This window comes from Pseudochaenichthys georgianus, chromosome 13, assembly GCF_902827115.2.
Source record: "Pseudochaenichthys georgianus chromosome 13, fPseGeo1.2, whole genome shotgun sequence".
NCBI lineage: Eukaryota > Metazoa > Chordata > Actinopteri > Perciformes > Channichthyidae > Pseudochaenichthys > Pseudochaenichthys georgianus.
The window spans coordinates 29,594,418-29,620,229 of NC_047515.1; the positions used below are offsets into that span (position 1 = coordinate 29,594,418).

General features: G+C 44.9%; 1 protein-coding gene across 2 annotated transcripts in view; it reads left to right on the forward strand.

Moving 5' to 3' along the window:
• Window positions 1–25,082, forward strand: part of LOC117457585 (leucine-rich repeat and fibronectin type III domain-containing protein 1-like protein) — a 220,192-nt gene extending 195,110 nt beyond the window's left edge. For both annotated transcript variants that reach the window (XM_034097740.2, XM_034097739.2), the window contains one exon: window positions 23,823–25,082. In XM_034097740.2, the coding sequence (XP_033953631.1) occupies window positions 23,823–24,507 (685 nt within the window). In that variant the 3' untranslated portion in view covers window positions 24,508–25,082. The remainder of the gene's footprint in view (window positions 1–23,822) is intronic.
• Window positions 25,083–25,812: the final 730 nt, after the last annotated feature.

Genomic DNA, 25,812 nt, shown 5'->3' on the forward strand with positions numbered 1-25,812 from the left:
TAGACAGCAACACTGAAAGGTATTGCCTGCTATAAAGTCCATTCGGAAAGATTGATAACAGCAACCCACGTTGACCAAAGTGCTGTGCAGAACAGAGCAGGTAGATGACACGACCTTTAGATAAATAGATAAGTAAGTGCAAATAAAAAAGGAACAACGACATAAACATACATACAGAAAGGTCATATGCACAACACACATAGACACAGGCATAATCAGCCAGATATGGAGGAGTCAAACGATAGAGAGTAAAAGTGTGTTTTTAACATACAACAACATACACCTTTCCGACTTCTTACTACATACATTTCTGAACTTTCATTGAGAGCTGTTAATATTGACCCCACTCTTAATGTGTTTTATGTGATATTTCATTAGAAAACACTCTAAAGCTTGAAATAAATAATTGTATGGAAATGAAAGTTGCAGCTCACAAGGTACTCTCACAACTCTGAGTCTGTCTGAACATGTGTGTGAGTAAAAGACAATTATACAGAGAGGTAGAGCAACTGGAGATGTTGGGGGAGTTAAGCGGGAGAGGGCGGAGAGACATGAATAGAGATCAGGACAGGGAGGCTTACAAGGGAGAGGGACTGGACTGTGTCAAAACACTGATTAAGTGAAAATCCAACATATCCAGTTGCTAAGTGGAACCCAGTGTGCGAAAAAGTACACGTCCCACCGTCCGGGACGTGTTATTTACAATATCGGACAAGTAGATCTTTCAATTGACTTGTCCGGCGGACAAGTGACGTTTTTCGGCCTGATTTATTGACAAATTATTGATACATTCAGTTTACAAAAGGCAGAACTCATTCGCAAATGGTACGTGTCCGCCATTGTTCGTTTAGAAGTGTTAGTTTCGGTTCTGCTTGTAGATTCCTAAGGAAATGCATCTCGCCGTTTTCTGTACAGTTAGACCGGGGTGGGGCGAGGCGGGGTGGGAAGTGTAGCACAGTGGCAGGGTTGGGAAGCAAAACTCGGTTCCGAGTAGGAACAAATAACAATTGTCCGGTACCGGGATTAATAAGAGTTGTGAGGACAGGAGGCGAGGCCGAGCCCCGCGGACTGCAGCTCTCTCATATGCTCCGTATCAGCTGATCGCTGCACGGTGCAGCTCAGCGTCTCTCTCTCTTTCTACACACAGCGCATCCGCTGCCTGTTTGACAGCCTCATCTTTCTCAAATTTTCTTATGTTCTTTCTCTAACACGTAATGAAGGTTATTAAGCGTTTTAACTCCTGTGTTGTTAATATTGACCGCCATTTCCTTTATGAAGTAAAGAAGCCTCCCTGTCTGTGTCCTCGCGCTGTCCTCACATCCCCGGACCCCCAGGCTCGGAGGAGCACAGGGATGTCAGTATTGTTTATGAAGCAGGGTATAGAAAGTACATTATTGAAATGGAAATACTATTTATTTACTTTTACAAACAGTGAGCAGCTGCAGCATGTGTATTGCAGGACATGTGTAAGCGTGCAAGCGTCTTTGAGTTGTAGAAAAGCGCTAGGCCTATACTGTAGGCTATAAATATAATGTATTATTATTATTAGGTTATGTCCTATGTGTTGGACATGTGTGGTTGGACTCTGTCTCACAGGCAGGTTGCAGTGCAACATCAGAGGAGACTGGGCCAATTGTACATTCTCAAACTGCACCACTTGGAACTAACTAAACAATGCAGAGATTATTTTTACAGAATTGTATTCAATAACCGTAAGAAATTCAACAGTATGAAGTGATTTGTAAATAGGAATACAGATTTGACTTAATGTTTTCATAAATATATTTTTCTCCCAGTTTGACTTATTTTTACCCTCTCAAAGAACTGGAATCGAGAACCGAAAATAACCGGAATCGAAAAGCAGAACCGGAATCGTTAAAATCCAAACGATACCCAACCCTATGTGTAATGCAGTAAAATCTTACCGCTTACTTACGTTGAGCGGTGTCGTAAAAACCGTGGGAAAATGTAAAATACGATGACGAAGAAGAAGATTCCAGTGGCCCCAATTTTTGTCCATTCTGGACAAGTGAAAAATGTATTCGGACAAGTAAATTGCCAAACTCACTTGTCCATGGACAAGTACTCTCTAAAAACTTTTTCTCACACTGGAACCTTAGAAATACTGACTCAGTTCCCCAGTGAAAGATAAAGGGCAACGGCTCACCTCCCTAGAAGGGGGCAAGAGTACCGGGCCCTCAGCTCACGAGGTACCAAAGGAGACGTCAACACAGAATTGTTAATTATGTGCCACTTATTTTCATAATTAGAGCTTGTAACATCAGATTTTGTCCCCTGGGTCCTGTGAATACATAATGGCTTTTCTGTTCTACAGATGCTCTTGTTGGTTTTAGAAATCCTGTTTTGTGATTTGAAGTTTAATGTAGCTGCACACATACTTCAACCCATCCATCCTTGCCCAGTTCAATGACACATCGTGTGTCATTTTTCGCATTGTGCCTCGAAGGCCCGACAGTGCGGGTGTGCTGCAAGGACCTGCCTGTCAACCCTTTGCCCTGCTCTGCTCTGAACTGCCTGCACTGGAGGAATAATTGGCACTTTAAATTATTTATAACAGCCAGGGCACATTATCATAAATATTCACTTGACGTTTTGCTTAGATCAACAGTCAGAACCCAGGGCTCTGGATGGGACTTCATGACATCTCAAATGTGTGTGTGTGTGTGTGTGTGTGTGTGTGTGTGTGTGTGTGTGTGTGTGTGTGTGTGTGTGTGTGTGTGTGTGTGTGTGTGTGTGTGTGTGTGTGTGTGTGTGTGGGTGTGTGTGTGTGTGTGTGTGTGTGTGTGTGTGTGTGTGTGTGTGTGTGTGTGTGTGTGTGTGTGTGTGTGTGTGTGTGTGTGTGTGTGTGTGTGTGTGTGTGTGTGTGTGTGTGTGTGTGTGTGTGTGCATTTTGAGTGCCCAAGGGCTGATTGATGGACAGTATTTACAAACAAAAGCGTCTTCCCGTCAGTCAACATAACTGAATGCAGACAGCATGAAAATGTCAGGCTCATGCATAGACAGAGATGTGCATGTGAGTATAAATATCTGCAGTGGGTATGGAAATGTCCGTCCCACTCAGGGTGCAAACACTCACTCGTGCACACAAAGAGCTGAGCAGGCAGCGCTCCTTGTCCGTCTGCTGCTGTTCTCGCCTGAGACAAGACATGCTTAATGACATGCTAACACAGTAGAGCAGCTGATAACAGGTCAATTAGCATCTATTAATGCCGACGGGCAACACACACCAAGACCTTCCTAAGTCTCGGACTGATTTCCCCCCTGCTGTACTGACACGTTGGCAGCTCTTGTGCCATTGTGCATGAATACCTGATCCATCTTTATTTGTATGCCTTTAATAATGTGAAATGTTAGGTTACATTGCATTTTCCTTGCTTATATACAGTGGGGCAAAAAAGTATTTAGTCAGTGTGACGGGGCTCTATTTCTCCGTTCAAAACACTGGCCTAGTCGGTTGGGTTAAGCTCCAAAACATTAATAACAGCAGCAAAAAAATAAAATAACGAACCAGCACAACTTAAACAGAATAAATAAATGTCCAAATCAAACGTCCATCACTCCCGGAGAGTAAACGTGTTCAGCTGTTGCCTTCTCTGCAACGATCTCTCGAACATGTCCTAGCTGTTGCCTTCTCTGCAACATTCCCCGAGTTCCACTTCCAGGGCCAACCCCGTCCCTTATTAACCCGTAGCCCCTCCCACCAGGCTTACCGTCAACAGGTGACAACAATTACACTCCAAACCACATTTCAATATAACAATCCGACCCAAACATAAACAGGTTAACCACCTCTTAACATAACAAACACACAATAAATAGGATCATCCATGACTCCGGATCCCGGCGTATATAGACACCAAAAAGAAAGAAATTTGGGGAAGCTGGGTTAATCGGAACATGAGAGTACACAGGTATAGACAGAGAGAAGGAAGAAGTAAGATGTCCCCCGACAAACTAAGCCTATATCAGCAAAAGTAGGGGCTGAATCTAATCAGCCCTAACTATAAGCTTTATCAAAAAGGAAGGTCTTAAGCGCACTCTTAAAAATGGATAGGGTGTCTGCCGCCCGAACACAAACTGGAAGCTGATTCCACAAATGTGGAGCTTGATAAGATCAAGTTCTCCCACTTAAAAAGATGGGAGGCCTGTAATTTTCATCCTAGGTACACTTCAACTATGAGAGACAGAATGGGGGGAAAGAATCCAGGAAATCACATTGTAGGATTTTTAATGAATTAATTGGTAAATTCCTCAGTAAAATAAGTATTTGGTCACCTACAAACAAACAAGATTTCTGGCTCTCATAGACCTGTAACTTCTTCTTTAAGAGCCTCCTCTGTCCTCCACTCGTTAACTGTATTAATGGCACTTGTTTGAACTCGTTATCAGTATAAAAGACACCTGTCCACAACCTCAAACAGTCACACTCCAAACTCCACTATGGCCAAGACCAAAGAGCTGTCAAACCAAAGGACACCAGAAACAAAATTGTAGACCTGCACCAGGCTGGGAAGACTGAATCTGCAATAGGTAAGCAGCTTGGTGTGAAGAAATCAACTGTGGGAGCAATTATTAGAAAATGGAAGACATACAAGACCACTGATAATCTCCCTCGATCTGGGGCTCCACGCAAGATCTCACCCCGTGGGGTCAAAATTATCGCAAGAACGGTGAGCAAAAATCCCAGAACCACACGGGGGGACCTAGTCAATGACCTGCAGAGAGCTGGGACCAAAGTAACAAAGGCTACCATCAGTAACACACTACGCCGCCAGGCACTCAAATCCTGCAGTGTCCCCCTGCTTAAGCCAGTACATGTCCAGGCCCGTCTGAAGTTTGCTAGAGAGAATTTAGATGATCCAGAAGAGGATTGGGAGAATGTCATATGATCAGATGAAACCAAAATAGAACTTTTTGGTAAAAACTCAACTAGACGTGTTTGGAGGAGAAAGAATGCTGAGTTGCATCCAAAGAACACCATACCTACTGTGAAACATGGGGGTGGAAACATCATGCTTTGGGGCTGTTTTTCTACAAAGGGACCAGGACGACTGATCCGTGTAAAGGAAATAATGAATGGGGCCATGTATCGTGAGATTTTGAGTGACAACCTCCTTCCATCAGCAAGGGCATTGAAGATGAAACGTGGCTGGGTCTTTCAGCATGACAATGATCCCAAACACACCGCCCGGGCAACGAAGGAGTGGCTCCGTAAGAAGCATTTCAAGGTCCTGGAGTGGCCTAGCCAGTCTCCAGATCTCAACCCCATAGAAAATATTTGGAGGGAGTTGAAAGTCCGTGTTGCCCAGCGACAGCCCCAAAACATCACTGCTCTAGAGGAGATCTGCATGGAGGAATGGGCCAAAATACCAGCAACAGTGTGTGAAAACCTTGTGAAGACTTACAGAAAACGTTTGACCTCTGTCATTGCCAACAAAGGGTATATAACAAAGTATTGAGATGAACTTTTGTTATTGACCAAATACTTATTTTCCACCATAATTTGTAAATACATTCTTTAAAAATCAGACAATGTAATTTTCTGGATTTTTTTTTCCTCATTCTGTCTCTCATAGTTGAGGTATACCTAGGATGAAAATTACAGGCCTCTCTCATCTTTTTAAGTGGAAGAACATGCTCAATTGGTGGCTGACTAAATACTTTTTTGCCCTACTGTATACATTACCTACTCAATTTCAAAATGGTGACGTGTGTGTGTGTTTGACAGATAGGTGAACTGCATAACAATGATGAATAATGAACATTAAATTAATATGTTCTATTGCACAATTGTACATTCATTATTGAGATTACAAAATAGTAGAATGTAGCTCTACCAGCCAATGTGATTTAAAGAAAATGTTAATTTCCAACGCTTCAGTATAGATTATGATGTGGTTTGACCAGTCTTGTTGTAGAACGAAGAATGGACATTTAGATATATTACATTTCAGTGCAGTCATCAAGCGGTTAGATGTTGAAAAGCGAGCTTCAGTTGTGCATTGAGGAAAACAGCCGAGGAATAAACTGGGGTAATGACAGCAATCCGAGAAGTGATTACAGGTTTTCAAGTGCAGTGGCGTTGAAAGCAGAGATGAAAAGCCAGTAAAGTAGCGATGATGAGGGGGGAAGCATGTCAACATATACTGTAAGATATAGACGTGCATATATGAGAAAATGCCCGACGACATGATGGTTACAAAACAGAGCGACTGGCAGGAACAATTTTCTCTGAATCACACTCGAAAGATTTGTGGAGATGGCAACATTAACATAGCTATTCAGTATTCAGGATGACACATGTGCCGTGACAGATTGGTCTCTGTCACCGCACAGGGGGAGGACGCCTTACTCCCCAGTCCCAACTGGTCACATTGAAATGTCATCGGGCTCTCTGTGGAGACTTAAAGTAGTCATAGTTTAAATTAGGGTGCTATTTATGTTAATAGGCATACTAAACGCCATTATTCAAAGAGTAAACTGTGCAAAGAAAAGACAAATGTCAGTATCTTTCAGTAAAGTAAGTCTTTGAAAGTCATTCATGAAAACTTAGGTTGACACGGAATGAATAAAATAATGGAGAGGGATGCACCAGCAGAAAGGTTGGATAAGTGAGATGAGCTATAAAAAACAATGTGAACATTATTATAAACAACATAAACAATTGTTCAAGCTCATGTGCAGGCATAAGAGAAACCCACTCTGCTTTGGTCACATTGTTTGAGACATAGGAGAAGATTTATAAACTGTGTAGTGGATGTATTGAATAATGGTCAGGCGTTGTTAAGACGCTTAACTCCTATAGCTGTCCTAAGAACCGTTTGATTCTCCATCTTCAGCTCTCAGTCCTAATCATAGAAGTGTTAACTCTTGTCCAATTCATATTTCATATAACATGCATTTTTATTTTAAATAAATACATTTGAAGAATATCTTCGGTTTGTAGTTGAGGCCGGTTTGTAATATTCTATTACCAGTGATTGATCATGAAATGTATGTGATATTGCAGATGTATGGCTGTAACTGTTAAACATAGTTGTGACAAGAACATGTGTGTACGCATCTTGGCCAGCATACTATGATTTAACATAGCCTACTTTAAAAGGACAGGAGCAAATGGGGATACATTTTAAATCCTTTGCACTTTCACTGCAGCAGAATGGAGTAACATCTGAGGAGTGTGCTTTGCCCAAAGGAGCGCACCTAAAGGTTCAATGTGATGGTTCTCTACAGAAAATCATTGGCTCGTACTAATGAACACTTGTATTAGTGATCAATAGCCTTGTTAATGAAATAAATAAATGACCGGAGGGGATTATTTTGAGGTATTGTCAGTTTATGCAAACGTTTAAAAACATTAATCAGGTTTTTGTCATGCTTGCAGCATTGTTAAGCATGTGTACAAAGAGCCATATCAGAGTGTGTGCTAATCTGTTTAATTCAAACAGTGGTATAGATATCGGTTTGTGTATTTGAATGAGTCTTGCAGTCTTTTTAGCAGTGTGTGGGAGCATTTCCCTGTGTACATGTGTGCCTGTGGGTGTGAAGATAAACCAAGGAGTGACAAAACATAACTGACTGTTGATCTGTGTGGTGTGTGTGAGCGTGCGGCAGTCGAACAAGACTTCAGATGTACTCTGTATCTCCCTCTGTCTGAATCTGAATGGTGGAGGAAAGGCATCCATTAAGCTGTTTAACTCTGCCTGAGTGTGTGTGAGTGTGTGACCATAGTTGAACCCTATTAACTGAATAAATCATCCAGTATGATTGCAGTGTCAAATGGGCTTGCTGAACCGTTTTTGCTTTGCCCAGCAGTCCTGGTCTTTTTTCTTTCTTTTTCCTAAGTCATGACACACTAGCACAAAACTATAGGTTACTTACGTAACCCCAGAACTCAGAGTAACATGAAGTGAGATGTCTCACTATGGGATGCGCATCAATCTCATTATGCCAATCCTGATTGGCTGGTGATCTTGACGTCAGCGTCAGGGGAAATCACCCCCCAACGCATGCGTTATTCAAAATAAGCACCTCTTCTCGCTTCACCATAGCAAGGAGGGCCGTCTGGTGAGACATCTCACTTCATGTTACTCTGAGGGCTGGGGTTACGTAAGTAACCTATAGTTCTCATTCATAACACTCCGTTCGATGTCTCACTATGGGATATTGTAGCTCCCATATTGCCAGACGAGCTTATCTCGAAAATCACCAACCGATCAGAATTTTAACAGGTAGGACTCCGACTCAACCAGGTGCCCAGCACTGCTTGAGTCAAACTGGGAGTAGAACGCCCAGACTGTTAAAAGGCGGACACAAGTGAGCGGCGAGGACCAGCTCGCCGCTTGCACCAATGTCTTGAATGGGAGACATCCTGGACAGAGCCCAGGATGCAGCCAGACCCTGAGTCAAGAGAAAACTCGCGAACCCGAGGGTGCCTGCGAGCTCTGACTTGTACGGGCCCCACAGCAATTGCTTCCACAAAACAGTGGGAGAGCCGTTGCTTAGTAATAGGCTTGCCCTTGTAAGGGATAGCCCAGGACACAGGGGGCTTGATCATTATAACAAAGCACCCCTGATTATGGTACCGCTCACGGGCCAGGCCCATAGAGCCAAGCGCTCTGGGTGTGGGTGAAAGATCGCCCCCCCCGCTTGGGACAGTATGTCCCTGCGTAGTGGGAGCTGCCAAGGCTGCCCGCACAGCAGCTGATATATCTCCGCTAGCCAGTACATAGCTGGCCAGTGTGGAGCTATAAGAATAAGTGTGTGGCGTTGCTCTCTCACTCTGGCCAGAGTTGGAGGTATCAGAGCCAGGGGTGGAAACGCGTACAGAAGGCCCGGGGGCCAATTGTGCGCGAGTGCATCCACGCCTAACGGTGCATTCAGATCATGCATCGAAAAGAACAGCTGACACTGAGCGTTGTCTTTCGATGCGAACAGATCCACCGCGGCTCTGCCGTAACTAGGGTTGGGTACCGAGAACCGGTTCCGGTTCGGAACCGGTACCAACATTTCGATTCCAACGGCATCATTTAGAAATGTGAATTTCGGTTCCGCTTTTCGATTCCTGAGGAAATGTTTCTCGCCGCTCTCCGTAGCCTACTGCATGACTGCAGCGGGGGCGAGAAATGTAGCATTGTATCTACATTTCCTACAGTGTAACCTGAGACCAGGGCCGGCCCGTCGCACTGGCATTATAAATGTTCGCCTAGGGCGCCAGATCTGTGGAGGCGCTGCGCTGACAGCTCTGGGAGAAAAAATAAATGTTTTGACCGTTGGTGCTCATCCTAATTTTCGGCCTTGATGTAACAACATTCATAATTAAGTAAATGTAACACCCTTTTCATCCCGGTTACACTTTTCATTTGCCCTGTACGATGGGCGCTGCAAGTGATGAAAATGGGGGATGTTGGCTTATCTGGCAACCGCAGCTCACAGCCAAAGTGCGCGTGAGCGAGGGAGAAAGGGAGGGTGCACTGGAACCGGCGCTGTTGTTATTAGCATCTGGTGCTAGCTGTTCTAACGGAAGAAGAAGATGTTTCTACAATGATGTGGAGGAGAGTCCTCTCCAGTCAGACTGAGTGGCTGATAACTACAGCACAGTGAGGTAAAGGACTCTGAGTGTTTAGATCAGGGGTGGGGAACCTCCGGCCCCCGGGCCGTATACGGCCCGCGAGACCATTTGGTTTGGCCCTCGAGGTAATTTATAAACACACGCAAAAAAAGAAAAAAATTAAAGAAATTTAGACCGCAAAATAATTAAACAAGCGAGTGCCTGTTTTTCCTGGCAACGGTCATGGCAGAGCTATTTAATAGAAGAGTTACGACACCGGAAGTCCAAAAACGGTTATCGTCACGTGGTTCATGTAGACGAGGGATCGTTCCCCGGAAGTTCATGGCGGGCAATGTGAATGCATTGATAACAGGAGATAGAACTACGATTTTTGGTAATTATTAGTGAATAAAGGTTTTGATTTGCAATATTTATACAACAAATCGATATGTGTATGTATTTACATCAATATGTTTTCAAAAATAAAATCGAATTTGCTAATATTAAGTGATAATATTAGGATTAGTGTGAACAACTAGTTTACATGTTACTAACAGTGCCTTGGTTAAAGAGCCTGTTGCTGTTTATTTATAGCTTTGAATTCTGTTAAACCAATATTATCTTCTTAAACTTGTATGGTAGTCAGGAGCATCACTTTCTAATGTTTATTGATACATTTAGAGGGAGGGGATCTAAAGTAATGCTTTAAAATTCAGATTGGATTCATTTCTACCATTTTCTAAAATTCATGGTCGTTTCAGTAATCCCCTGGTAATTGAGGACACAAGTTATCTAAATGACTAATGTCGTCTTTATGGCTTTCAGAAAGGACAGGAGACCGACAGGATGTGATGATGATGATGTTAAATGTGTTGCTTTAGGAACATCTATTGCAAATACATGGAATTCAATAAACATAGAAGAGCATATCATGCAGTTTGTCGGTGCCTTTTCCTCCGTGTTGTCCTGGTTTGCTGTGCTGCCTCCTAGTCGCCACCATGGTTTGATGTGCTACCTGGGGATGCTCAAATCGCTCAGAGAAAGGAGTACGAATGTACGGCTTCCCCACTGACACAGAGCGGAGGAAAAAATGGCTGGCTCAAGTCAGCAGGAGCAATTTCACGACCAACAGCAACAAAATATGTGATTTATATACAAACACTGCATTTGCACTTTTTCACAAAACGAAAACCACACCATTGGGAAAGCTTAATGTTTTGTTTAATACAAAAAAACAGGGAAAGGCTTGAAAAACACTGAGAGTTGAGACTCAGGGTGCAGGGTGAGGGTCTCAGTGCAGGTATTCAGGCTCCATTGAATCCCCCTCTGGTTCTTGTGCTGAGAGAGGGAGCAACAGACAGGAGAAAGGGTTATACACACCTATATAGCACACCTATTGCCTTGGGGAGATAACGTGTTTACTTATATAAAACAGTAGTATTAAACGTACCTTGTGTTTTCACTCTCACTTAAGTCCCTCTCCCTTTGCCATCAATCCAGAATCAGCTGAGCTGCAGCATTATACAGACAGGTAATAATCAACAGAATCACAAGGACACAATATGGCTCTGCTAAAAACACTCACTCTTACACGCACCAAAGTTATATTTATCTAATATTTAACTCCTTCCACCCCTGCATACAATCCCGTTTAGAAGCCCCGCTTCTCTAATTCAACATGTTGGACGAAATGACATAGAGAGAACGGAATTTACAATTAAAAGGCTGTTCAACGTGTGTTGCTAACTTGCTTCAGTATGCTAGCTTAATCTGTTATCTGTAAACGTTCCCTAAATCTACTAATTTAGGGATAATCCACTGACATCCTTTAATACACATGTTCATTTGAATCAGATGTACTGATAATATCCGCAATATACATCTTTAAACTTCTTCTTACCTTTAAAAGTCCGTCACGAACGGTGTATTATGCTGCAACTCCACAGCTCTGCCAGCCTTGACGCTAACTTCCGGGGAACGATTGAGAGGCTCCACGATCCGCCATTGCTGTAAAAAAGTGGTCCATTGGAGTGAACGGAGATGTCGTAACTCTTCTATTAAATGGCTCTGGGTCATGGTCCTTGAACACAACACGAGCCTAACGTGTCATCACGTGGTATATGTCTCGTCTGACAGGGGTGCAGTGCTGACGGAGAGCACCAGAACGCCACTCCGGGACTTCAAAAAAATTGCAGTACCCATAAGTCCGTAGGCTACACATGCTGCAGTTTTTGCGTGGCTGTGTCTTTAGCTGAAAGCCCAGTGGCGATCTGTTCATCTGTCATTCTGATCATACAGTCAATAACTGTGTTGTTATTAACATCTGGTTAGCTAGCTATGCTAACGAATATAAGAAGCTTTTTATACAACCAGTGAGGTAAAGGCACATCTTTATATGATCATTATAGTTATCAAAAAACAAGAGAATAAAGTAAACAGGTATAAAATACTATATGACAGTAAAAACAAGTTGTTATTAATAAACAAGAATACAGTTTGAAAGGAGAATGATTTGTAAAATATCCATAAAGAAAAAGTCAATCTGCTTACAGTTCTGTTTCATATGGATGTTGAGAGATGTTTCCATAGATCCCCCTTGAGGAGGTTAGGCCCCCCCACTTAAATCATGTCCATGGATAGGAAACTAAATACATTTGCACACATCTTGTGTCCATATCTTTCTGTTTGGTGGTCATGCCACACCGTGCACGTGAATGCATGCGCGAGTCATGGTAAAATATCTGGATTAAGAGGTTGCTTTTTCTTTGCACAGCATGAAAGAAAAGGCCAAATGAATGTGCTGTGATTTTTAAGCAGAGGTCAATCATTTGTGCGGCCCTCGGAGGATGTTGAAGAAATTGAAATGGCCCTTGAGAGGAAAAAGGTTCCCCACCCCTGGTTTAGATAGTTCACTTCAGTCTAAGTTATCTCAGTGGGTCTCAAACGTTTTGATCACAATTTATGTAAACACATATTTCCAAGGCACTCTTTTATAATTATTGGGATAAAACAGGTTTGAAATCATTCCAATGTATACTATAGGACAGTAAACCAGACATATCGTTTTAAACTGGAGAGATCAAAAAATATGCATAAATAAAATAGTAAAATAAGATATGAATGAACAACAAAAATAAAATGCGTTACATGTAGGCTATTTGTTATTTAATTATTAAAATGTAAACCGATCTTTTTCATATGGATGTTTAGAGTTGTACCCCCTAGATCTAGTCTCTAGTAATTCTGCGTGTGCACCAGATTGAAGCATTTTACTTCAAAATGTTCAAACATTTCTTCCCGGTATGCCTGAGAAGGCAGATATGCTTGTTTTTCTCAACAAGAAGTGCTTTTAAAAGTTGGACTGTTGCACTGTTGTAGCTTCAGTGGTTCTCAGGTTAAAGTTACATAGCAGTGAATATAAACAGACTGATTAATGTGAATATTAATTTAAACTAACCTGTGTAAAAGTTTCTCGAATAAATGTAATTTTTTTGGTGGAAGAAGCATGTATCATTTTTTTACCCTGCCCCTCAAAGAATCGGAATCGAGAACCGTTAAGAACCGGAATCGAAAAGTAGAATCGGAATCGGAATCGTGGAAATTCAAACGATACCCAACCCTAGCCGTAACGCACCCACAGCTGGCTCACAATCCTTGGATGTAGAGTCCAGTCTGCGTAAAGTGGTGCACCTCTGGACAGTAGATCTGCCCCGAGGTTCATCACTCCCGGTACGTGCGTCGCTCTCAGAGAGAGGAGACGTCTACCGCTCCATAGGATCAGTTTGCGCACCAGTGTGTATAACTGGAGAGAACGCAAACCCCTTGGCGGTTAATATACGATATTGTGGTCGTATTGTCTGTCCTCACGAGGACGTGATGTCCCCTAAGGAAAGGCAGAAAGCGTGTTAGGGTGAGAAACACCGCTAAAAGCTCCAGGTAATTTATGTGCGCCCGCTGGAGGTCTCTGCTCCAGAGACCCCTCACCAGGCGACCTTCATAAATACCTCCCCAACCTGTCAGACATGCGTCCGTGGTGACCACTTTCCGTGAAAGGACAGCACCCATGGGCACACCTCGTACTAGAAAAGTCGGGTGCAGCCAGTGGCGCAGTGCCATTACGGGTTTAGTTTTAGGGCGGCCACCTAGCGCTGAAACTCCCTCATGTGTAAGCGTCCCAGTCGTACAACCAGGATGGCTGACGCCATGAGCCCCAGCAATCGCAAGCATGATCTTAAAAGAACATGTTTGCGCAGCTGGAAAAGAGCAAGACAAGCTCTGAAAGCTTTCACTCTTTCCGCTGACAAGCGAGCTGAAAAGGGCACCGAGTTCAGGCGTAAACCCAGGAAGAGTATAGTCTGCGCGGGGCACAACATGCTCTTCTCTGTATTTATTACGAAACCCAGGTTGAGCAGGTGCTTTACGAGGACATTTGTCTGCGTAACAGCCTCCTGCTCCGACTGTGCGAGAAGCAGCCAGTCGTCCAGGTAGGTCGCCAGGCGAATGCCCTGTTGTCTCAACGGGGCTATCGCGGCTTCCGTACACCGTATAAACACCCTTGGACTGAGAGACAGACCAAAGGGGAGTACTCTGTATTCATAACAGATCCCCTGAAATGTGAATCTCAGAGATTTCCTGTGTGGATAATATACTGGGATGTGAAAATACGCATCTTTCAGGTCGACTGATGTAAACCAGTCATCTTTTCGCACGAGCCGCAGCAGAGATGTGTGAGTGAGCATTCTGAACTTATATATTTTTAGATATTTGTTCAGAGCCCTTAAATCAAGTATTGGCCGAATTCCGTTTCCTCCCCGTTTGGGAACGAGGAAGTACTTGGAATAGAAGCCGCCCTGACTCTGCTCGGCGGGTACAATAGATATAGCCCTCTTATCTAGGAGCGAGAGAATCTCTTTCTCCAAAATGAGGGCTGACTCTCCTCGGGCCTGCGAGTGCAGAATGCCCGAGAAGCGAGGGGGGGTGACAGCGAACTGGAGTCTATAGCCCCGTGTTACTGTCTTGAAAACCCAAGCGGATGATGTGAGCATCTTCCACTGCGTGCTCCTTAGAGCCAGTGAGGATGTCACATCTCCTCCTCCCTGAGTCTCTATTTGTTGTGTTATGGGGCCCTCTAGTGTCTGAACACCGTGGTGCCCCTTATCGACAATACCCACCGACACTGCGCATGCGCGTGGCGGTGGTGCCTTCACAGCCCCAGCCGGCACTGCGCATGCGCGTGCCGGTGGTGCCCTTAAAGCCCCAACCGGCATTGCGCATGCGCTTGGCGGTGGTGCCTTCACAGACCCGTCAATAATCCGCCTTTTGAGAGATGCCGTAGCTGCTCTCAGAAGGGGAACAATTGGCAGGCTGTTTATTGGCTTTATTGATTTTCTTTTAATTTTTTTGAGCTGCGCCCTCGGCCTGAAGCCTGGATGCGTTAGCGGCAAATGTTTTATGACAGAATGATCAACCGATGTGTGACATGTGTTTGTGCAGACTTGAGGATGGTGTTTAGGCATCTCTCGAGGCGGCGGGAACACATTCACGGAGGGGAGAAGGAGGGGCTGTCACGCCGCTCGCTTCTTCTTCCTCGACTGCTGGCCGAAATTCTGGGTTGGCTGAGCCTGAGCTGCAGCCGGAACCGGAGAATTTCTAGGCCAGCTTGCCCTTGTCTCCAGCCTCGGCTGGGGACTCGGGGTGGGCTGCGACCTCTGCGTCTTCGGTGTTTTAAACCGAGCAGAGTTCGAGGCAGCTTGGGCAGAGGACTGCTGCTGCGAGAGCAGCGGCTGGACCCTTCGAGGGAGGCAGAGGTGGAGTGCCTCGTCCTCCCTCTTCTTCGTCTCACACCTCCTTTGCATGGAGGCGAGAGCGGAGCCAAAAATTCCCTCGGGAACGATGGGCATATCCAGCACATCCTCCTTTTCCCGGTCTGGGAGAGTGGTGAGGTTGAGCCATCTCGCTCTTTCCTGCACCACCATGATCCTGCCTTGCCAGTGGCCTGGACGGCGCAGCGTTGGACACGGAGACCAATGTCCGTGACCGCTGCCATCTCGTCCAGAGTGGCTGCCCCCGGGTTACCCGACAGGTCCTCGCAGAGCTCCGCTTGGTAGGTGGTTAACAGCGAGGACACATTCAGGGCCCTGGCGGACAACGCTGCCGCTTTGTAGGCCTTTTCAGTCATTGCTGACTGAAAACGGTCCGACTTTGCTGGCAGCGTGGAGTTCCTGCTTGGTGACGGGCCCACCTTTGGTAGAAGGTGAGCCGCTACCAGCGGTTCCATGGGCGGCCTGCAGAGCAGGCCGAGCTTCTCCATTCCATCACAGTCTAGGGAGGAGGCACCCTGGATTGGGACCTTGTTGCTGAAGGGCCGGTCTCTCCACGAGACCGACACCTCATCCAACATCTCCGGGAAGACTGGAAGGAGTTGTCTCTTTTTCCCCGCTGCTTGGGGAAGATGTTTTCCCTGGTACCGGGACCTGGAGGTCTCCTTGGCCATTTCGGGCCACGGGACGTTGAGTCTGGCCGCAGCGCGTTTACACACGGCCTGCAGGTCCATGCTCAGACCGGGCGAAGCTGGTGTGCTATCGCCCGGGAGAGCAGCACTTGCCTCAGGCTTTGCAGCCTGAGCCGGTGACATGAAGGTGTCCTCTTTCTGTTCATCCGATTCGGACAGGAGGAACGCCAGGGCGTCCTCCTCTTCGTCCTCCTCGTAGTCAAGCCCGAGGACATCCTCCGCGGGTGAGACCATGGTGAGGTCTAACGGGGAGCCCCAGCTTGGTGGAGCACGGGAAACCGTTCCCGTGTGTCTTGCCGTCACCGGGTCCCGGCCTGCCAGGGCGCGGGATTCCGGTTCTATAGCCATAGCAGATAGTGAGCCCCAGACCGACACGGAGAGGGGCTCACTCTCTGTGGCGGACGCCCCCGTGTCCTGACTGCCGGTCGGTGGGTCCGTGGACATGGGGGGGGTCCTGTTCCGACAGGCTAGCTTGTCGAGCTAACCGTCGGCGGAGGCTCTTAACGGTTGTTACGTTCCCTGGTAGATCTAGGGGTACCAAGGGAAGTAGCGACACACAAGATAGCTGGACGAGAGAAAAAGGAGAGGAAACTCAATGCTCAAGGAGTTTAAGTGAGGTTTTAATAAGAACATAAGTGAGGCGGCTCACCAGCCAAATTACAACACAAGACTACAATAAACATCACACAACCAAGCTGGGTCTCACACAGAGACATGCTGCACACATGCAGCCAGACGAGAAGGAGAGAAAGAAGGGGCCTCACTGCCGTCCTCCTCCGGTCCTATATGGAAGCCGTGATTGTTAATTAGGAGCACCTGGGGAGAGGCTGCACCTGGGGACAATCAGAGGGAGAGAGAGGAAAACACACACACACGACCACACACACACTACGGCACGTAACACTTCCCCCCATAAAACACACCTTATACTGCTCACCAGCAGCCAACACCGGAGCAACACATGGAACACACACAACACACACACCACTCACTGAACACAGATCCACATCGCTCTGAGCCAGGTCCACACCAACCGCTTCAGAGACGGAAACACCCACACTACTGTCAGACGGATGCAGAACTTAACTGCAACTCACCACTCTGTCGCATCGCAACCGGGTGCCGGGCTTTTGGCTTTTCCAGAGCAGCTGCCACCTGCTCCTTCCGAGCTACACACTCTGCCTCTAGATGACCAGGATCAAGACAAAAGAAACACAATCTCTTTTTCTTGGGTCCTGGAAGAGCAGCAGAATGAGCATGTGTGGCACGCCTGTTACGAGCTTTCCGGAAACCAAAACGATGAGGAGAATCGCTCTGAGCCAAAAGCTCAAGCCTTTCCTCATCCGCCATAGTGGTGGCCTGCTTCCTCTTCCAAGCTGCACAGTCTGCTATCATATGACCTGGGTCAAGACAAAAATAACACGCTCTGTCTATCCTGGGACCTAACAATGGAACACTGGCACAGGGAACATCATTATTAGGAGCTCTCCGATAAGTGTCCCGCTGAGGAGGGTCCCGCTGAGGAGGATCCCGCTGAAAAAAAACGCTCCTGTGTATCAGCGCAAACTCGTCTGCCAGAGTGGCAGCCTGCTGAAGAGTAGTCACTTTCTGCTCATTCAGGTAGACTACCGTACGCTCCGGTACACAGTTTTTGAACTCCTCCAACAGCATCAGCTCACATACGGAAGCGATGTCATCCGCTTTACACGCTCTACACCACCTGTCAAAGAGGACTTTCTTCTCCCTCGCGAAGTCCACGTATGTTTGGCCAGCAGCTTTCTTTATGCCGCGAAAACGCTGCCTGTAGGCCTCAGGCACAAGCTCATATGCCCTGAGAATAGCACCTTTCACCTTGTCATACTCCAAACTATCCTCGACAGAAAGAGAAGAGCAAGCCGCTTGAGCCTTGCCGACTAGCTTGCACTGTAATAGAATAGCCCACACGTCTTCTGGCCAGTGCAGGGCCGCAGCAATGCGCTCAAAGGCACCAAAATAGACTTCCACCTCTGATTCCCGAAACACAGGGACCAAATTAATATGCCTGCTCACATCAAAGGAGGCAGCAGGACCAGAAGGTGTAACTGCAGAATCACCCACCACAGCTGCTTGGAGCTCTAGCTGACGCATCCGGACAGCAGTGTCTGCCTCCAACTTCCTGAACTCCAGCTCCCTCCTGAGCTGAAACTCTCGCTCACGCTCACGCTCCTCCCTCTCACACTGGAGACGAGCCATACGTACTTTTACCCTGGCATCTACTTTAGACCCCGTAGGTGAGGATCCTGCCGAAAACGAGTCAAACTGAGGTGTGGTGAAAATGTTTGCCTGTTTCGTAGCACTCTGAACCACCGTGCCAGGAGATTCCACTAAAACAGGCCGCCTCAAAACCCCCTGTTCAACTAGTCCAGCTATCAAAGTAGCCTTGAGTTCACTTTTTACCAGAGCCGAGGAAACAGAAACATGATAATGGTCAGCAACAAACCGCAAATCAACCTTCCTGCACCCGTCTAGCTGACCCACAGTAGGACTGGCCACAAACTGCTCCAACACAAAAGCCATCTTTAGCAACGGCTACTTACAAATATTATTATATATTTATTTACAAACTTCCCCAGATCCTGCCTACCAACCTTTACCTAACTATCTTCTGGAGCGTGCCGGGCTCGAGGTGACTTTAAAGGCAAACATCAGCGGCCGAAACCCTGAATCGCCTGCCCCCAACAGGGAATAAATCCCCACCCAGGATTACCCTGAAAATAAAAAAGGCAAAATAAAAAATGAGTATCCGAAGGAAGGACTGATTCAGTCCAGCTAGACACTCCCCTGTCTAAACTGAGGAAGCTGTTCAACAGTAAATAATATCACAGCCAATTCTACACCTATATACACTACTGCTCACCACCAAACACAATAACACTAACCAACAACCAAATACTCACTCTTTGTCTCAAAGATTGGACGAGCCCCCATGTTACGTTCCCTGGTAGATCTAGGGGTACCAAGGGAAGTAGCGACACACAAGATAGCTGGACGAGAGAAAAAGGAGAGGAAACTCAATGCTCAAGGAGTTTAAGTGAGGTTTTAATAAGAACATAAGTGAGGCGGCTCACCAGCCAAATTACAACACAAGACTACAATAAACATCACACAACCAAGCTGGGTCTCACACAGAGACATGCTGCACACATGCAGCCAGACGAGAAGGAGAGAAAGAAGGGGCCTCACTGCCGTCCTCCTCCGGTCCTATATGGAAGCCGTGATTGTTAATTAGGAGCACCTGGGGAGAGGCTGCACCTGGGGACAATCAGAGGGAGAGAGAGGAAAACACACACACACGACCACACACACACTACGGCACGTAACAACGGTGAAGCGGACGCAATGTCCGCATGAGCCGGGGTTGTCGATAGTGCCTCGGGCGTGTTCCAGCCCGAGGCAGGACGAACAGACCTGGTGTGTGTCTGTGCCCGATATCTTCAACCCGCAGCCGCAGAGTCGAGCCACCGAGTCCCTGACTCCTCTGGTGTGAGGAAGAGGGGCGTTAATCTTGGCCGCCTCGTGGCGTGGAGAGGGCCCGCTCTCGACAGGTGGGACGAGAGAAAAGATAAAACCACCGTGTCCTTAATCCGGAGAAAAGGATTCCTGGAGAATACTGACTGGTGTGGCAGTATGCTCCTTAAATCTTTTCTTCCTCCGTGGAGAAGAGAAAAGAGAAAACTTCCTCGCTACCGTGGTGTCGGTAGAGAGGGAGCGAGCTAGCAACAGGTGTGCTGCTAGCTTGAAAAAATCGGACCTACCTTACTTTCTCGGGTAAGAGAAGTGCGAGGTCGATTTTAAATACTAACAGCGTTAGTACTACTGTCTTCCTGCGAAGCAGAAGGAGTAGCCGGCGAGCGCCCGTCAACCGAAATGGGTATTTGGGTTAAGTCTGTGGACAGTGAAGCTTGCGCTACTGTAGAGATATGCTCTGAAGCGAGAAGAGGTGTTTGAATGACGCATGCGTTGTGGCGCAAGCTACTTATAGGGGGTGATTTCCCCTGACGCTGACGTCAAGATCACCAGCCAATCAGGATTGGCGTAATGAGATTGGTGCTTCTGTTTGCTCCGCGATGAGGCGCATCCCATAGTGAGACATCGAACGGAGTGTTATGAATGAGAACCCAAAACTCCCAGTCACAGTAAATTATGAATCAATTGGAAATGTCACATCAATCCTCACACATCTGTATAACTGAATGCACAAAACACAAACAGATGCTGGCCATTGAGCATATGAACCGCCATATGCTGATTTAATTGGATATAATTGAAGTTATTGCAATCATTTTTGGCAAAAACCGGCACCCGCGTAGGTGGGGTGAAGAAGAAAGCCTTCCTTCGAGTGGTTGATTCTCCTGTGTCAGCAAACACTCGGGTGTCGAAGTGTCCTTGAACAAGACATTCAATCCTTCACTGCTCCAAGGCCGTTTATTTTTTTAAGTAATTCTGGTGATAAAAAAAGAGAAAAATACCTTATGTGCTTGAACACCAATGTAAGAGATGGCAATAAAGCATTTGATTCTGTTCAGAACATGTAATCTTTCATGTTAAACAAGGCAGGTGGAGGTCGTATAACATCCTCCTCCCTAGAATTCCGTTGTTCCCACCAACACACTTCTCGGTTCATGCGTAGCTGCCCTTCAGCGAAGCCTCGGGCCAGTGGAAGTTCCCCATTTTGATTTGTATTAAGAGCACTTACAGGCTGAGGGGCACACTGGGGGATTTTAAATAATGATTTCCAACAGATTGTGCCCCTCTTGACAATTGTGCATACCCATAACTGATGATGAATACTCGTTGAAAATAAGATTTTTGCTAAAACTGTGTTATATCAAATGAAAATGACGCAGAAGCTGACCCTAACATTGTGTGTTTAGTTGTCAGTAACATCTTACTAGGCCAGATCTTTGTATAATAATGTATATATGAAGTTATTTCAGATTTGTTATAAGCCATCATATTAATTTGTGGATTAATTGAAAACAGATACACCTTAAATTATGTATCCTTAGAGAGGACATAGGGTTTCCAACACGGACCTAGTTCCCAGGTCCAATGTAAGCGTTGTGTTTCTTTATTCTAATAATTTTAAGATATAATAAAACAAGTCACAAGACAAAGAGCTAAATGAGAAGAAGCCAATTGATAGCAAATCTTGAAACAGTTGAACATTTCAAGGACTGACAAAGAATATAGTGCAATACACCCTGGAGGTCTTTTATTAGTTCTCCTGTTGCAATATATTGGCAAAACATTACCTCACACTTTCCCATCTGGCGGATTCTCACTTGTGAAAGAGTGAGATCCCTTAATTTGTGCTTATCAAGGAATTGCACCAACACACAACATTTTGAGCAGAATATACCTAATCAAACATTTAAATTTAGTGTCAAAAAATGTGTCAATTTCACCTGCGAGGATGACTGTACAGTTAGTACCGGAGCTGATACAGTAAAAGGTTGCTCTCTCTGTCTCCATGACGATTTAATTAGAATCAGTCACGACTTTCACACAGCGTTCTTTGAGCCAGATGATTAAGCACGAAAGGACACTTTTACACACCTGACTTTGCATCGTGACAACCACAGTGTTCACAAACAGTCTTAATGTCTGCAATAAGTTCCTTGTTAACTGGCAAACAACGTGCCACACTGCAGATAACGGATTATAAATCCACATGCGCTTTGTGGATGTCTCTGAAGGACAGCTCTTGTCTCGAACTGATTTCCCTGAAGTTTCTCCCTCTAATAAACTATGATTTAGTTTGTCTCACTGCAAAAATGAGAAGAGAGACAAACAGCCATGTGGTCATTTTGTTCAAACACAATTAAGAGACCTCCCAGTCTGTTTTTTTAAAAAAGTTTAATAAGATAGACAGAGGCGCTGTTTCTTTATAAATATTTTAGTTTTTCTTTCAACACCCCTTTGAAGATTTCTTGCAGGAACCCCAGTTCAGCCTTGCTCTCAAATCATGCTGTCACATTTGGACAAGACATCAGGGCAGTTAGAGTTTTCTGGAGTGATTCCTATTAAGAGCTCAGTCCGGGAAACCTTTCACACCAGACATTACAGCCACACAGCACACACACAAAATACACACACAGCTAACTGCCAAGATACACTTCCTGGTGGTGGTTCAATGCCATTGATGAGCTTGGCACTGAGACAAGGCCAGCCAATATCCTGCTGCCCACTGGCTTTCACACACACTCACACACACACTCACACACTAGCCTCCCATCACTTCTGTCTCTCTCAGACAATATTACAAAGCCTGTCTGTCTCGGTGCAGAGTTGTAAATGCATTTATATAGGGAAGGTATAGGCACAGGCAGAAATACTTACAGTGCATAGGGGAACATGTGAATGAAGCAGTAGGGAATATGATTTAGATACAATGTAGCAATGACATATAGGAGTTTGACAATTTCACTAGTTACACTGAACACCCCGAGAGAAAGTTAGGAAAGAGATAAACATGGAAAAAGCATCGCTCCTGTTTACTTGGGTGATTTTTCTCCCCCCTGGATTTCCCCCAGGAAAGCATGCTGTCAAGTAAGAACTACAGCTATAGTATTTACCTCGGGAACGAGCAAGATAGAAGTTGACAATGGTAAGAATCTGGACTGCGTTTAATCACAGGATGATGATTTCTGCAGCTGTGGGGGATAGATCTGTGTGAGTGTTTGTCAGATCGTAAGCTTATAAATTCGAACTCTGTTGGGAAATAAGAACGATGAGGTGGCTGCTGTGCCACGGGCGGCACCAAATGGAAATATATAATGATGGTGCATGTGTCGCTGCTGCAGATTTGATATAATAGAACACAACAGAATACAGGGAGGCAATACAAGCAGATGTAATCATAAGTCATTTTCGGAAAGGATTTTCTTTTGTTATATGACTCTTGCTTGTTTGATTGGTACAGTGTGGTGGGGAACTGACAGACTGATTTGGACAGAGGGGGTTTGTGTTGGCAGGTAATTTGGTTTTTCCAATGGGAGTTGTTAAATCTGGCCTATATGACAGCAGCTCCGTGGTGCAATGTCATTGAGAGCATTGGGGCATATTGTGACATAATTTGGCAGGTAACATAATGGACACACTGCTATTTCATCCTTACACAATATGGACTTCTTTAAAGACTCACTTAACATCTCCCGGAACTATTGTCTAGGGGGCTGACCTCCTGGGTATTAACTTCTGACAAGCTGCAGTGAAGTAAAGTAGAATAGAGGACCCAAATTAAATCAATGTTGTATTCAAACAGAGAGGGCAGTAACACACTATCGTTATCTTCAAGAATTATTATAATTTGTATTCATCAATTATTTGGTAATCATGAATATGTATTTCACTTCAGGTAATATGTGTTATAATCCTTTGTCAGCTTTGCTCCTAACAATTCATGTTTTAATAAGGTATTTGTTTGTAATTGTGTAAGAAGGTTATTGTTAATTACGGTGCATACACAGTTGATCTACATTACAATGACAAAAGTACTATGCTGTAGATAATGGTACCAATTGTAGGTTAATGAATTAGAATTCTCTATATATACTACCAAATAATAATCCTCCTTGGAAACAATTAGGAATTTGATTAAAACTTAGATACCTGTGACATGAAGTTTGTTCTGATAGATGTTTATCAGTTTGTTTTAAATTGCCTGACATAAAACATTAGTTTATTTTATCGTTGCAGGATGATTCCGTCCAGCAGCAACGACTTCCTGGTTCGGGACCTCGCCCCCGGACGCAACTACGATCTCTGTGTCCTGTCCGTGTTTGAGGATGTCGTCACATCACTGACTGCAACACGTCCTTTGGGCTGTCTTTCGTTCACCACGGACACAGAGTTCAGCCAGTGCCAAGCATTGCACAGCCACTTCCTGGGTGGCACTATGATCATCATCATTGGAGGGATTATTGTTGCATCTGTGCTGGTTTTTATTATCATCTTAATGATAAGATACAAGGTTTACAGCAACCAAGGGGCAGGCCCCGGAAAAGCAGCCATTGCAGCGACTGCGCCAAGACCTCAGAGCAATGGTCAAGGAGGAGGCGCACAGGTCCAAGTCCTCCCTCACTCTGCCTCAAAAATGCCTCACAGTCAGGACGACCAAGCGATGGCGCCCTCCAGGGCCATGTCGCCTAGCAACACTCTTCGAGACACTGTGGCATTGGTCGAGGAGGCGAGCAGTGGACGGGGCATAATGACAAGGACTGACTCCTTGGCCAATGACGAGTTGCTCTCGCCCACCAAGTCCCGCTTCTCCTCCAGGGTCGCCATTGAGATGAAAAGCAGGCCGCCATCTGTCGCCAAAGAGCCCACCTCCCCCAAGGAACCTGCAGGTAGTAGAGAGACATATAGGGAGATAGACATATAGGTGGCAAGCAGCAGAGTTGGGAGCATGCATTTCATAGAGGTTTGAAGATAAATAAGTAAAACATGATAGAGAAAGGACCAGGAATTTCTAAATCAAAGAAAAATACAGTTCAACAGAAAGAACTGGATGTGGATGTGTAGGAAACCGACGTATGAACAAGAGAATGAATAAGAGATACCATCCTTGTGTAATGGGAAGATACTAGTAGAGACAGAGGGGGAACACATGTTCTCTCTGAGCTGAAGTAGCATCGGAAATCCTATTTAAGTCCATGCTCGATGGTTGTTGAGAAATCAGATGAAGCCGTCTTTCACTCCTTTTTTTTTACATGATACAACAATCTTGGATTACTCCCCTACTGTATAGTGAAAGTAGCTTATAACCTCACGCCTGCCAAGCTCATTGCTTTGAGCTTTCTACTCTTGCCAATTACCAAGCGTCATTTCTGATACATGGTAGGTAGATGGTAATACAAACCTGTTAAGAAATGTAAGAAACTACTTAGTAGTCATTTGCCCGAGTGAAATTGTCCTGATGCTGTGACTTTTTAGTAAAAAAAAATGTTAGGCCTTCTTAATGAGACTAAGAGTCAAAATACATTTAAAAAGTGTGATTCTGTAATACAAGTGTGGTCATCCACTGCACCATAAATCACTTTCTTCAGGTTGGCATTCTTTGTTTGTCCTTCATTAGGGTGCAACAAACTATTAGACTCTGAGGAGGCTTGTTTACCATTAGGAAACACACAACCAGAGTTGTTACTACAATTAAAAAAGAAAGGCTATTGAAGGTTGACTGAAGTTCAATGCTATACTGGAAGAAATCCTAAACCCTAATTTACCCTGTTCAACAACATCAATATGTGAGAGTTACACAACTTATATTTATCACATCTGTGTGCCTTCCTTCGTATAACCGAATATTTAAAACAGGGGTTCATTAAAAGCAACATGGATCACTTGTTAGCCACATTTCTCTTTAAGTGACTATGTGTGAATATTATATTTTATACTTTCTTTTTTTTTTTTATAAAAACTACATAATTTAAGAATAATTTCAAAATAAAATGTAAAATAGTACATCTTGAAACCACTGTAAGCTCTAATACACTACAGTATATATGTTTTTTGACAGCTGCAGTCATTCACAGTTCAAATGTGTGCCCCAAGGTATTCTCTATATGAATCCAAGCCACGTAAATTAGGTTTCAGCGGTAGAGTCATACAACTCCTCCAGGGGTAGGAAAGCATAATCTGGCAAACACATAAACAGTCATTTAGATGGAATATAGTATACATAATGCAC